A 13,260-nucleotide genomic window follows, 5' to 3' on the forward strand; every position below is an offset into this window, starting at 1 on the left:
TCCTCATCCCTGGCAGCTCTGTCTTTAACATCCTTCTCCCAATATACCCAGCATCTCTCCTCTGCACATGTCCAAACCAACGCAATCTCACCTCTCTGACTTTGTCTCCTAACCGTCCAACTTGAGCTGACCCTCTAATGTACTCATTTCTAATCCTATCCATCCTCGCCACAACCAATGCAAATCTTAGCATCTTTAACTCTGCTACCTCCAGCTCTGTCGCCTGCTTTCTGGTCAGTGCCACCGTCTCCAACCCATATAACATAGCTAGTCTCACTACCGTCCTGTAGACCTTTCCCTTTCACTTTTTCTGATACCCTTATGTCACAAATTTACACCTGACACTCTTCTCCACCCATTCCACCCTGCCTGTACTCTCTTTTTCACCTCTCTTTCACAATCCCCATTACTCTGTACTGTTGTTCCCAAGTACATATCCTGTACAACTCTTACGTACTTCTCTGCCACTCCTGACATCATCACACAATACCATAGCTCCTCTCGAGGCACCCTGTCATATGCTTTCTCCAGCTCCACAATGACGCAATGCAACTCCTTCTGGCCTTCTCTAAACTTCTCCATCAACATCCTCAGAGCAAACACTGCATCTGTAGTGCTCTTTCTTGGCATGAAACCATACTGCTGCTCACTAATCCTCACCTCACTTCTTAACCTAGTTTCCAATAATCTTTCACATAACTTCATGCTGTGGCTCATAAATTTTATTCCCCTGTAGTTACTGCAGTCCTGCACATCCCCCTTATTCTTAAATATCGGCACCAGTACACGTCTTCTCCACTCCTCAGGCATCCTCTCATTTTCCAAGATTTCGTTAAACATCTGGTTAAAAACTCCACTGCCATCCCTCCTAAACACCTCTATGCTTCCATAGGTATGTCATCCGGACCAACGGCATTTCCATTTTTCATCCTCTTCATAGCTGTCCTTACTTCCTCCTTGCTAATCCGTTGCACTTCCTGATTCACTATCTCCACATCATCCAACCTCTTCTCTCTCTTTCTCTTCAGTCATCAGCCTCTCAAAGTACTCTTTCCATCTGCTCAACACACTCCTCGCTTGTGAGTACGTTTCCATCTTTATCACCCTAACCTGCTGCACATCTTTCCCAGCTCGGTCCCTCTGTCTAGCCAATCGGTACAGGTCCTTTTCTCCCTCCTTAGTGTCCAACCTCTCATACAACTCATCATACGTCTTTTCTTTAGCCTTCGCCATCTCTCTCTTCACCTTGTGCCTTATCTCCTTGTACTCTTGTCTACTTTCTGCATCTCTGACTGTCCCACTTCTTCTTTTCCATCCTCTTCCTCTGTATACTCTCCTGTATTTCCTCATTCCACCACCAGGTTTCCTTTTCCTCTTTCCAGATGTCACACCAAGCACCCTTCTTGCTTGTCACTCTTACTACATCTGCTGTAGTTTCCCAGCTGTCTGGTAACTCTTCATTGCCACCCAGTGCCGGTCTCACCTCCTCCCTAAACTCAACCTTGCAGTCTTCCTTTTTCAACTTCCACCATTTGATTCTTGGCTCTGCCCTCACGCTCTTCCTCTTCTTGATCTCCAACGTCATCCTACAGACCACCATCCTATGCCGCTTAACTACACTTTCCTTTGCCACCATGTTGCAGTCTTCAATCTCCTTCAGATCAACTCTTCTGCATAGGATGTAATCTACCTGTATGCATCTTCCTCCACTCTTGTACGTTACCCTATGTTCCTCCCTCTTCAAATACGTATTCACCAGAGCCATGTCCATCCATTTGGCAAAATCCACTATCCTCTGACCTTCTTCATTCCTCTCCTTGACACCATACCTACCCATCACCTCCTCGTCTCCTCTGTTCCCTTCACCAACATGTCCATTGAAATCTGCTCCAATCACCAATTTCTGTCCCTTGGGTACATTGTTCGTCACTTCATCCAACTCACTCCAAAAATCTTCTTCCTCACCCATTGCACACCCAACTTGCAGTGCATATGCACTAACAACATTCATCATCACACTTCCAATTTCCAGCTTCATAATCATTACTCTGTCTGACACTCTTCACCTCCAAAACACTCTTGACATACTGTTCCTTCAGAATAACCGCTACTTCATTTCTCCTCCCATCCATACCATGATAGAACAATTTGAATCCACCTCCGATCCACCTGGCCTTACTCCCCTTCCATTTAGTCTCTTGCACACACAATATATTAACCTTCCTTCTCTCCATCATATCGGCTAACTCTCTCCCCTTAACAGTCATACTGCCCACATTCAAAGTTCCTACCCTCAGTTCTACTCTCTTTACTTTCCTCCTCTCCTCCTGCCTCCGGACACGTCTCCCCCCTCTTCTTCTCCCTCTACTTCTTCGGCCAACAGTAGCCCAATTTCTGCCAGCACCCTGTTGACTAACAGTACTGGTGGCGGTCGTTGTTAACCCGGGGCTCAGCCGATCTGGTATGGAAATTTTGTATTGTTTGCATATTGATTTGGCAAAATTTTACACCGGATGCCCTTCCTGATGTAACCCTCCCCATTTATCCAGGCTTGGCACCGGCACAAAGTAACACACTGGTTTGTGCATCCCCTGTGGCTGGGTTAGAAATCAAGATGAGATACAAAAATGTTATTTCTTAGAACAGCATTAATACAATACAAAAAAAGCATTTAGCAACATTTGAAAAATGTAGTGTCAGAGAGAAGGGATTAAAAAAAAAAAAAAAAAAGTTCAGCATAATTTATCACCAGTAAAACAGACAGGCTTCTGCTTCTAAAACCTGAGATCTCCAACAAAATGAGGCTTTTTGTAAGAACTTTAAGCATACAACAGGACAAAGAAAAGCTAGAATTCTTTGTCATTAAACAAATGAAACATAACTGCCATATTTATGGTTTCCTTTTGTAATTATATTTGCTTTAAAATCACCATTTTATAGACTCCTTTTAATTTTCTAAATGCACATTTTAGTTACTTTGAGCTGTGCCAACATGTAGTTTTGAACACAGTCTTCGTCTTGCGTGGCTACTCATTTGTCAAATAATGGCTAAAACGATAGAGCATAATGAAAAATATATGTTAAAGTTTCCTTTATTACATTTTTGCTTTTACTTTATTGGGAGGGAAAGAGAAAATGAGTTTATTCATTAGCTGTCTGCTTCAGCCCACAGCACTCAAATGGTATCCAGCATTCTCTGTTGTAGAGAATTGTCTAGTCCGTGTGCACAGTTCATGCTAATTTTGAAGCTCTTTTTTATGGCTGATTTTGCTGTTTACTATCCTTACAAGGAAATGCTTATCCAGTCATTCATACTAGGCTGAAGACAACTGTGTAGATGCTTCTTTATTAGGGAGTGCACTTTCATGGTCGTTTGATGGTTGTTATATTTATATAATGTTTGCCTACTCTTTTGATTTTTTCCTCCTTTTTCCTGCTCTGATAGACTGACTTTTGTTCTGGCTGTTCTCAAATGGCTTTTGTAACTTTTTCCTTTCAATTGCAGAGAAGCTCCTAATTTTATTTGTAATTAGAATGGGTATTGTTTTAAGGATAAATATGAAACATTATTCAATTCAGTTCAGTTACATTTTTGCTGGACCTTAAAGCCAAGAAATTACCAACTGGTGCAAAAAACTAAGCAAAGCAATAAGTAAATTTATATAGGTAACAGTATTTTTAACAATAAGTATGGTGTAAACATGAAGCTTGTATCACAAAATATAAATAACAATAAAATGATATGAATAACTGTGCTACAGACAGTATCATTGAATCAGATTACATGAAATGTGAATTAGATTTAGGATTAGGTTTTCTTGTATTTTCATGGCTATTTATTTCATTCTCATATCCTGCAGCATAACTGTCCTGTGGGTAATATGGACCTGCAAGGAAGAACAGCATTACACGATGCGGGTAACAATGAGTTATTTTTTCTGGACCCAGTATCCTAGAGTTAAAATAAGACCAAAACCACCTTTTTTCTTTTTTTTCTTAGTATCTCCTTTTTTCTACATTTAATTTGTAATTGTATATCAGGAAAGTGAAAATCAACAGGCATTAAAGCTTTGCATAATTTAGTGGCAAGTATTTGTAAAGAGTGTACGTTAGAAATTTTGTTTTAAACTTTCTTTTTTAATTTCTTAATGGGCAATTGGATTATTAGTGTTGTAGGTTATGCTTTTTGAGGAAGTAATTCTTCGCATCTGTTCAGTTATTGCAGATTGTTGCTCAAGTGTGAAACTTATGTGTGATGCTGGAGCATCTGTAAATGTCAAGGACTGGGTAAGTGTATTTTCTACCACTCTCTCCCCCAATGTTAAAAATAACTTGACCTTGTGCCAGATTAAGCAATTCTTTTGTAAACTGTATGCATATTTAATCTGAGAGATTTTTGATACATATATAAAAAAAACTTAAATTTTGATCATTTTTCAAGATTTGTGGATCGGAATCTCTATTAGCTTTCATGTTAATTTGTGGTGTGTCCCTATTTTGCAGGATGGAAGAACTCCACTGATGCTAGCTACGCAAATGTGCCATCCAAGGATCTGTGAACTGTTGCTTGAGCGGGGGGCTGAGGTGAATGCCAGAGATAAGCAAAACAAGTAGGTCAAAACTTCATGTTATGCATCACTAATGAATGGTTTCCTTATATAACTGGCAGCACCCATGTTCAGGAAAAGATGTTTTCTTTGTGTAGAATTTCCATTCTGTGTGAATTATGTTTATGTGCAAAGTGCCTTTGTGCGATGGCCGGCAATGCTCACTTATTCTCCATCTATCTTTATAAACAAACTGAAATAACTATGATCATATGTTAGGTTACAGATCACTGGCCATCTTGAGGTGTGTTCATTAACCCCCTCTCCCCACTGTCTGTATATATGCAAAATTAAAAATAGAAATGTTACTCACATTGCCTTTTAACACTTGCATTTCCTGTCATCCTACATTTGCACAAATTCTTGTAGACACGAAACACACATGAAATGAATGCATTCCAAATAACGATATATTACTTACTGTATACAATTCCAGACACCTCACTCCGAGACAGAGACTACAGCTCTAAGAATTTTGCATCTAACTTGACTTCAGCTTTCTTGGTGGGGGGTGAGTCAGCAGGCTGCTTGCTGCCAATGCTGATTGACATATGTGCAAAACAAAGACGCTGATGAAGAGGTGGGAGGGAAGTTAAGGTGTCCCGGCATTTCAACATTTTTCGTAGGCTTCAGGGATCCATCCATCCATCCATCCATTCATTCTCTTCCGCTTATCCAAGGTCGGGTCGCGGGGGCAGCAGCTTGAGCAGAGATGCCCAGACTTCCCTCTCCCCAGCCACTTCTTCTAGCTCTTCCAGGGGAATCCCAAGGCGTTCCCAGGCCAGCCGAGAGACATAGTCCCTCCAGCGTGTCCTGGGTCTTCCCCTGGACCTCCTCCCGGTTAGACGTGCCTGGAACACCTCACCAGGGAGGCGTACAGGAGGCATCCTGATCAGATGCCCGAGCCACCTCATCTGACTCCTCTCGATGCAGAGGAGCAGCGGCTGTACTCTGAGCCCCTCCCGGATGACCAAGTTTCTCACTCTATCTTTAAGGGAAAGCCCAGACACCCTACGGAGGAAACTCATTTCAGCCGCTTGTATTCGCGATCTCATTCTTTCGGTCACTACCCATAGCTCATGACCATAGGTGAGGGTAGGAACGTAGATCGACTGGTAAATTTCACCACGACAGACCGATGCAGAGCCTGCATTACTGCGGATGCCGCACCGATCCGCCTGTCGATCTCACGCTCCATTCTTCCCTCAATTGTGAACAAGATCCCGAGATACTTGAACTCCTCCACTTTGGGCAGGATCTCGCTACCAACCCTGAGAGGGCACGCCACCCTTTTCTGGCTGAGGACCATGGTCTCGGATTTGGAGGTGCTGATTCCCATCCCAGCCGCTTCACACTCGGATGCGAACCGATCCAGAGAGAGCTGAAGATCACGGCCTGATGAAGCAAACAGGACAGCATCATCTGCAAAAAGCAGTGACCCAATCCTGAATCCACCAAACTGGACCCCCTCAACGCCCTGACTGCGCCTAGAAATTCTGTCCATAAAAGTTATGAACAGAATTGGTGACAAATGGCCGCCCTGGTAGAGTCCAACTCTCATTGGAAACGGATTCAACTTACTACCGGCAATGCGGACCAAGCTCTGGCACCGATCGTACAGGGACCGAACAGCTCTTATCAGGGGGTCCGGTACCCCATACTCTCGGAGTACCCCCCACAGGATTCCCCGAGGGACACTGCCGATTGCCTTTTCCAAGTCCACAAAACACATGTAGACTGGTTGGGCAAACTCCCATGCACCCTCCAGGACTCTGCTAAGGGTGTAGAGCTGGTCCACTGTTCCGCGACCAGGACGAAAACCACACTGTTCCTCCTGAATCCGAGGCTCGACTATCCGACGGACCCTCCTCTCCAGGACCCCCGAATAGACTTTTCCAGGGAGGCTGAGGAGTGTGATCCCTCTGTAGTTGGAACACACCCTCCGGTCCCCTTTCTTAAAGAGGGGGACCACCACCCCAGTCTGCCAATCCAGAGGCACTGTCCCTGATGTCCATGCAATGTTGCAGAGACATGTCATCCAAGACAGCCCTACAACATCCAGAGCCTTGAGGAACTCCGGGCATATCTCATCCACCCCTGGGGCCCTGCCACCAGGGAGTTTTTTGACCACCTCGGTGACCTCAGTCCCAGAGATGGGGGAGCCCACCTCGGAGTCCCCAGGCTCTGCTTCCTCATTGGAAGGCATATTAGTGGGATTGAGGAGGTCTTCAAAGTACTCCCCCCACCGACCCACAATGTCCTGAGTCGAGGTCAGCAGCGCACCATCCCCACCATATACAGTGTTGACATTGCACTGCTTCCCCCTCCTGAGATGCTGGATGGTGGACCAGAATCTCCTCGAAGCCATCCAAAAGTCGTTCTCCATGGCCTCCCCAAACTCCTCCCACGTCCGAGTTTTTGCCTCAGCAACCACCAAAGCCGCATTCTGCTTGGCCTGCCGGTACCTATCAGCTGCCTCCAGAGTCCCACAGGACAAAAGGGTCCTGTAGGACTCCTTCTTTAGCTTGACGGCATCCCTCACCACCGGTGTCCACCAACGGGTTCGGGGATTGGCGCCATGACAGGCACCAACCACCTTACTGCCACAGCTCCGGTCAGCCGCCTCAACAATAGAGGCACGGAACATGGCCCATTTAGACTCAATGTCCCCCACCTCCCTCGGGATGTGGTCGAAGTTTTGCCGGAGGTGGGAGTTGAAGCTACTTCTGACAGGGGGCTCTGCCAGACGTTCCCAGCAGACCCTTGCAACACGTTTGACTTCAGGGATTCTAGTGTTAAAATAGATTATCTACTACCTTTGCATTTAACTTTATACCACTTTCTGTATGTTAGGATTATTGCTGCACTGGCAGGTAGTTTGCTTTGAACTCTTTTTTAGCTACTGTTTGTCAATGACATGATAAATATTTTTAGCAGTAGTGAAGTGTTATTAATTACTATTTTTGGCTCCACTCCACTCTCTGGCCACCGTAGCTTCACCCATTAGTAATAAAGTGATCAGTCATACATTTTCTAGTTGGCTTTGTTCACACATCAATTAGTGTTGAAGTTGTCCCATTCTTCAACTCCAGATGGAAGTTGTGATGTAATGATTAGGGATTTGGAAATAAAAGGTGTGAAAACCCTGCTCTGGTTCCAACTGTCTCACCTTTCTGTTTAGATTGATATGTTGCACTGTTGTTTGCCTACACTGTGTCAGATATATGTCTAATGATAGTGAGTTTATTATATATTCCTTATTTTTTCAGTTGAAAATGTTTTCCACTACATAGTCTTCCTGTTATTTTAAATTTCAAGCAATCGTTGATTCCTAACCTGCCAGAATATAGATGAGTTCTTTTTCTTAATATGTACTTAATCTTCCCTTGTAACTTTTCAAGCTTGTGGGACACTCTCATTGTGGTCTGTTTTGGAGTTCTGCCTTAGTGTCTTTACAACAATGAGTTGTTTTGTTATAATTGCAATACATTGAATTTATATAAAAAGTATACTTTTTTTTTCTTACCACAGTAACATGCTTGCCTTATAAAATAATGGTTTAGAATTGACATTACAAATTGAATGGTGACCGATGAAGTGAATCATAAGCATTTTATTGTCGACAAAGCATTACGTACCACAGATTTATATGCCTTACAGTTGTATACATTTTTTTGTCCATCTTTTCATTCATTGTACCGGTGCAATATGAAATAGTTTCACTATCTTCTCTCCTTCACTCTCCATCTTCAGGACTGCCCTTATCATTGGTTGTGAGTTTGGCTGCAAAGATGCCGTGGAGATACTTTTAAGGAATGGATCAGATGTAACTTTGTTGGACTTTCTTGGTCATGACCCCTACTATTATGCCAGAAACTGTAAAAACCAGGTGCTGCTGTCTATGGTGAAAGTAGCACATGAAAATGCCATTAAAGGTAAAGCATTTGGTAGGGTTCTGAATTTTATTATACAAAACATAGGATAAGCAACATGTAAAAAATGTCTCTTCTGGTTATACAAAACAATAATGGAGTTATGAAAGGAAGATTTCTACTGTGCCTCTCAGTGTTTAAATTCTAAACAAGAACATCCTTACCTTGAGTTTCCACAACTGTCCTACTGATGTAAAAGATGTAAACATCCATCCATCCATTACCCAACCCGCTAAATGGACCTAAGCCAAGAAAAGGAACACATTTTGTTAAATGCCACAGTAGCTTGTGTGTTTTGTAGCAGTTAAGAGCCAAGCCTTTTTTAGTTTGAGCAAATTTGGTATCTTATGAGGTGAGAATCCGCTTTTGAAAGGATTAAGTCACATCTTGATCTTAATGTGAGAGAGTCAGTACTAATGAAAAACTGCGTATCAAATTCCTTCTCAGTGGAACACAACTATGAAATGGTATCTGCTCCCGCTTATTACATATATACAAGTTATTTACAATGTTATAAATGATTTCTTTCCAGACTTTAAAATTTAATTTCCAAACTTAAAGCCGCCTGCAACTCTGTTAGCCAATTTCATGGCAGGAACTTCAAGCTTACAGCAGTTATGTTTACAAGCAGCCTGAAATTCGTTAGCCATTATAGCAAAAAAATTCAAAAGTTAACAGTTAAATTATTGAAGTATATGTGTCTCCACATTTTTCCTCTGACTCCCATGACCACCTTTGAATTAACTATATTAATTACTGAATTACATGTACAACAAACATGAATAACTTTTTAAAACAATAAAAAAAGATTTTTGTTAGAAAATATATTGATCATATATGATCAATTTATAAGATTGCAAGTAAGTTATCTAGTTTATTCTCTATTACAGTATACTGACATCTATTTAAATCTAATGAGGGAACTTTAATTAAAAAAAAAAAATCGGATACCTGAAACTAGTAGCATACTGGCAGAAGGAAGTTGTCAAACTTATGTTGAGATTTATAAAAGTTCTCCTCCATGAAAACATATAGCCTTTGTCCATTTTTGTTACTTTCATTGTGGAGTATTTACAAGAATACTTTTTCCATCTCCAAAATAGAAAGTTCAAATAAATGTGATGTGTAGCTGCCTAACAGAAAATAGGTTTGCTCTTCAATGTATCAATTCTGAATTTTGCAAAAAAGGTTAATTTGCTCTATTGTGTCATTGTTGAATACCAAAAAGCCACTAACCATACTGTGTTGGCAATGCTGCCTCCTGTTTAAAGCATTTAATGGCACCAAAAGGGTTAGTGTCCCCTCTCCTGATCCCCAAGATGATGCCAGAGAAAAACTGAAAACTTTATACTACTTCAGTCTATATCTATGTATGATAGATTTTCATTAATTTGTGCAACAAACTGGTTGTACAAGGTCTGTCTATTAAATAACGAGACTGTGTTTCTATCTCTTAAAGTAGTGAGAACCGATTATGAGCACCTGCCATGCAGGTTTACACCTGTCCAAACCTGAACAACTAACGATAATCAAGCAAAAGGCAGAGAGTGTTGTTAGTCACTGTTTAATGCAGTTGTATTTCCCCTTGTGTGCCGGAATCCTGCTAAGTTTAAAAGTTGAGCAATGTGTGAATTTAAAATTTTTAGTAAAACTGAACAAAATACCAATGGAATCTTTTCAAATGCTTACTGAGGCTTACCGGGAAGACTGCATGACTCGTACATACTGTATGTGTTTTTCCTAAAATGAAATCGGTGCTTAAAGGAACACATTTTGAGTCAATGGATGCAGTAAAGAAGAAAACGTCAGATGTCTTGAAACAGCTGACTGAAACTGATCTGCTCCATGCTTTCGACCAATGGGAACCATAATTGCGAATGGGTAGTATATTTAAGGGGACAAGCATTAGAATTGTTATATAAATAAAAGTGAGTTATTGTGTCAGTCTCATTATTTAATAGACAGATCTTGTATGTGCCCTTCAGATAATGGATTACACATTATATACTTTTTGTCCTGGTAATGTCTCAGGATAACCCTATTCTCCCTTTTACACACTTTATTTTATAGACCAAAGCACAGCAACGCAAATTTCATACTCGTACCACATTGTGAGGGTTGACTGCTACTGTAGTCCAATACTTCCCCCTTTTTACATTTGTATCCCAGGCAATTAGAGTACCAGAAGAGGCAGGAGAAAAAGTTGCGTGTTTATTCATGCATTTTATACTGTATATCCGAATTATAAACATTAGAATCTGCTTAGGACAGCTGAAAAAGAGGGAGCAATAAGACTTTGTAGGCCTCATTTATCCAATCCTACATGCCTCTTGCTTTTATTTTTTTTTGCTGCATTGTCTGCCTATTTCATCAAAGTAGCTGTGAATAAATTAACAGATATCAGCTACTAGAAAATCGTAAACAAATAAAACAGTTTCCTTTGCAAAATATTAATATGGCTTTAAAATACTACACCCCCGAGTGTTTGTTCTACAATTTCTTTCAATATTGCTATATTGTTAAAGTATCTGAAAACCCTAAATTGCCTCTATATGAGTAAATTGTGGTTATGTTCATGAATGCAGCAAGTAAAGCAGCATGCCTTGTTTTAGACTTGGCTCCTGCCTTTTGCTCAGTGTTACTGGGATGAGCTCTGGAGCCTTAAATTGCATTATATGGGTCTAAAGGATTCATGGATTTGGAGAAAAATTATTATGTCCAAATGTTGCTTATTTGCACATGCAGGATTTTTCTTTATCTATCTGCTCCATCTTGTGGATGTAAAAAACATTACAACACAAACTAGCCTGGCTAATTCCCTTCACGTCTTTAGTTTTTTTCAATTTCCGTTACAATATCTGAGAAATCATATCTTGTGCATGCTTTCATATAATTGTACATCTTATTAACCTGCCTTTCCAGTAATGTCCTTTATGGCATCTTCATCGTGAATTTGTCTTGTAATATAATGACATTCAAAGATACTGGGAAAGCAGCTTTCTCGGCTCCACTACATAGGGAGATTTTGCATGGGGGCTTGGTGCTATTGTATTTGTCTTTTACTCCACTATTTCATGTCGCATAATTTTTTCATGTTTACTTTTGTAACAAAATGTACTGAAATTCATAAGCATAGCAGGAAAACCATGTAAAGACATAAGAATTGGAGTTACTTCCTAATTCTAGTTATGATCCAAGCAGAACCATTTTAAATTAACTGAAAACTACAAATAGTGATTTAAGCAACCTGTGAGTCAACCATTACACTAGTTATTTCTACTAGATATAAATGCTTAAAATATCTTCTTTGTATCCTACATATGAAGAAAACATCCTTATTTCCCTTATTTTTTTTTTGATGCAAAAACATGTTTGATACCAGCCTTTTTTTATAGCATATTCTACAAAGGTAACACCTATGGTGTGTGATGATTCAGTTAAAATTAATTTTAGACCTCCTAAGTTAAACAGTAACATGACCTTGTCAATATATGTGTAATTTCCATCATTTCCTAGCTTCCTGCTTTCAACTGCATACCTGATTGCCTGGGTGGCCTCTGGATATTCTTCTCATGTCTACTTATGTTTTTTACCCACATCTCTAAAGACATTCTTTTTAAGTTAATTGTTGACTCTAAATTGGCTCAGTGTAGGCTCTGTAATGGTTTGACACGAAGTCCAAGGCTGATCCCTGCATTACTCCCCACATGCAGCTAGGTCCTTCAACATCTTAGGGAAAGTCATTTGGTCTGAATAAAGCGTGTATATGTAAGTATCATGTCCTTTATGAGTGAAAGTATGTATTTCTTTTCTGACTACAGTGTTGGCATGTATTATACACTATAGTAATGGCCCTAATAAGTCTAGGAGACATTTTTAACTTCAGAAGATAATGAAGTATTGCTATCACATTTCTGTACATAGTGAAGCCAGTTTGATAATTATTGTAAGTAAACCATTCAAGACCCCTGTCACACACCCCAATATTAACAGGACTGCATATTGTTCTGAGGGGAAAGGTTCATCATTCATCAAAATGACTTCAGTTTTAACTGTTATGCGGAGATCCCTGGGTTTTTGTGCTTAAAGTACCCATTGAAAGTCCTATTTTGATGAACCATCTGTGGTATTTGCTGTTTGCACCTTTCCAGCCCATTCACAAATTTGAAGGCTTGTCAGCATTTCCATTCTGATTACACATTACTCCAGCGAGGATGTCATTTTGCTATTATTAACCGTGTCCACTATTAGCACACTCTAGCACAGTGATATTGGTCATTTTTGTATTTAGTTGTAGTATAATACCTTCAGACAAAATAAAGTATGATTAAGCTATCACTAGTCTTGGAAATTAATTTTACTTGTATTTTCACTAACTACAAAATACATGTTTAATTTTCTTTTATGGCCTTGTGAACATTCATCTCAGGTTAGTAAAGCACTTGAAGTATCTTTGCTGGCTAAAACCAGACATATTCAAATATGGTTCATTTGCATGCATTTATTCTACATCTGTAATTTATACTGAAAAACATGATTTTGTTTTTTTAATATGTTTAAATTGCTTTCAACATGATCATTTCTCTGACACAGTTAACTGTAATCTCCTAGTACATGGCAGTAAATGATATTGAGAAGCACAACCTGTCCCTAAAATGGTGGGAAAATGTCATTAACATAAATTTTTTTTAGTTTATTTACTGATATGCTTTGAAGTTTAT

General features: G+C 40.2%; 1 protein-coding gene across 2 annotated transcripts in view; it reads left to right on the forward strand.

The window, feature by feature from the left end:
• Positions 1-13,260, forward strand: part of uacab (uveal autoantigen with coiled-coil domains and ankyrin repeats b) — a 104,867-nt gene that overhangs the window by 67,835 nt on the left and 23,772 nt on the right. For both annotated transcript variants that reach the window (XM_028822526.2, XM_028822527.2), the window contains exons 5-8: positions 3,861-3,918; positions 4,217-4,287; positions 4,504-4,610; positions 8,361-8,542. In XM_028822526.2, the coding sequence (XP_028678359.2) occupies positions 3,861-3,918; positions 4,217-4,287; positions 4,504-4,610; positions 8,361-8,542 (418 nt within the window). The remainder of the gene's footprint in view (positions 1-3,860; positions 3,919-4,216; positions 4,288-4,503; positions 4,611-8,360; positions 8,543-13,260) is intronic.

This window comes from Erpetoichthys calabaricus, chromosome 17 (assembly GCF_900747795.2).
Source record: "Erpetoichthys calabaricus chromosome 17, fErpCal1.3, whole genome shotgun sequence".
Classification (NCBI taxonomy): Eukaryota; Metazoa; Chordata; class Cladistia; order Polypteriformes; family Polypteridae; genus Erpetoichthys; species Erpetoichthys calabaricus.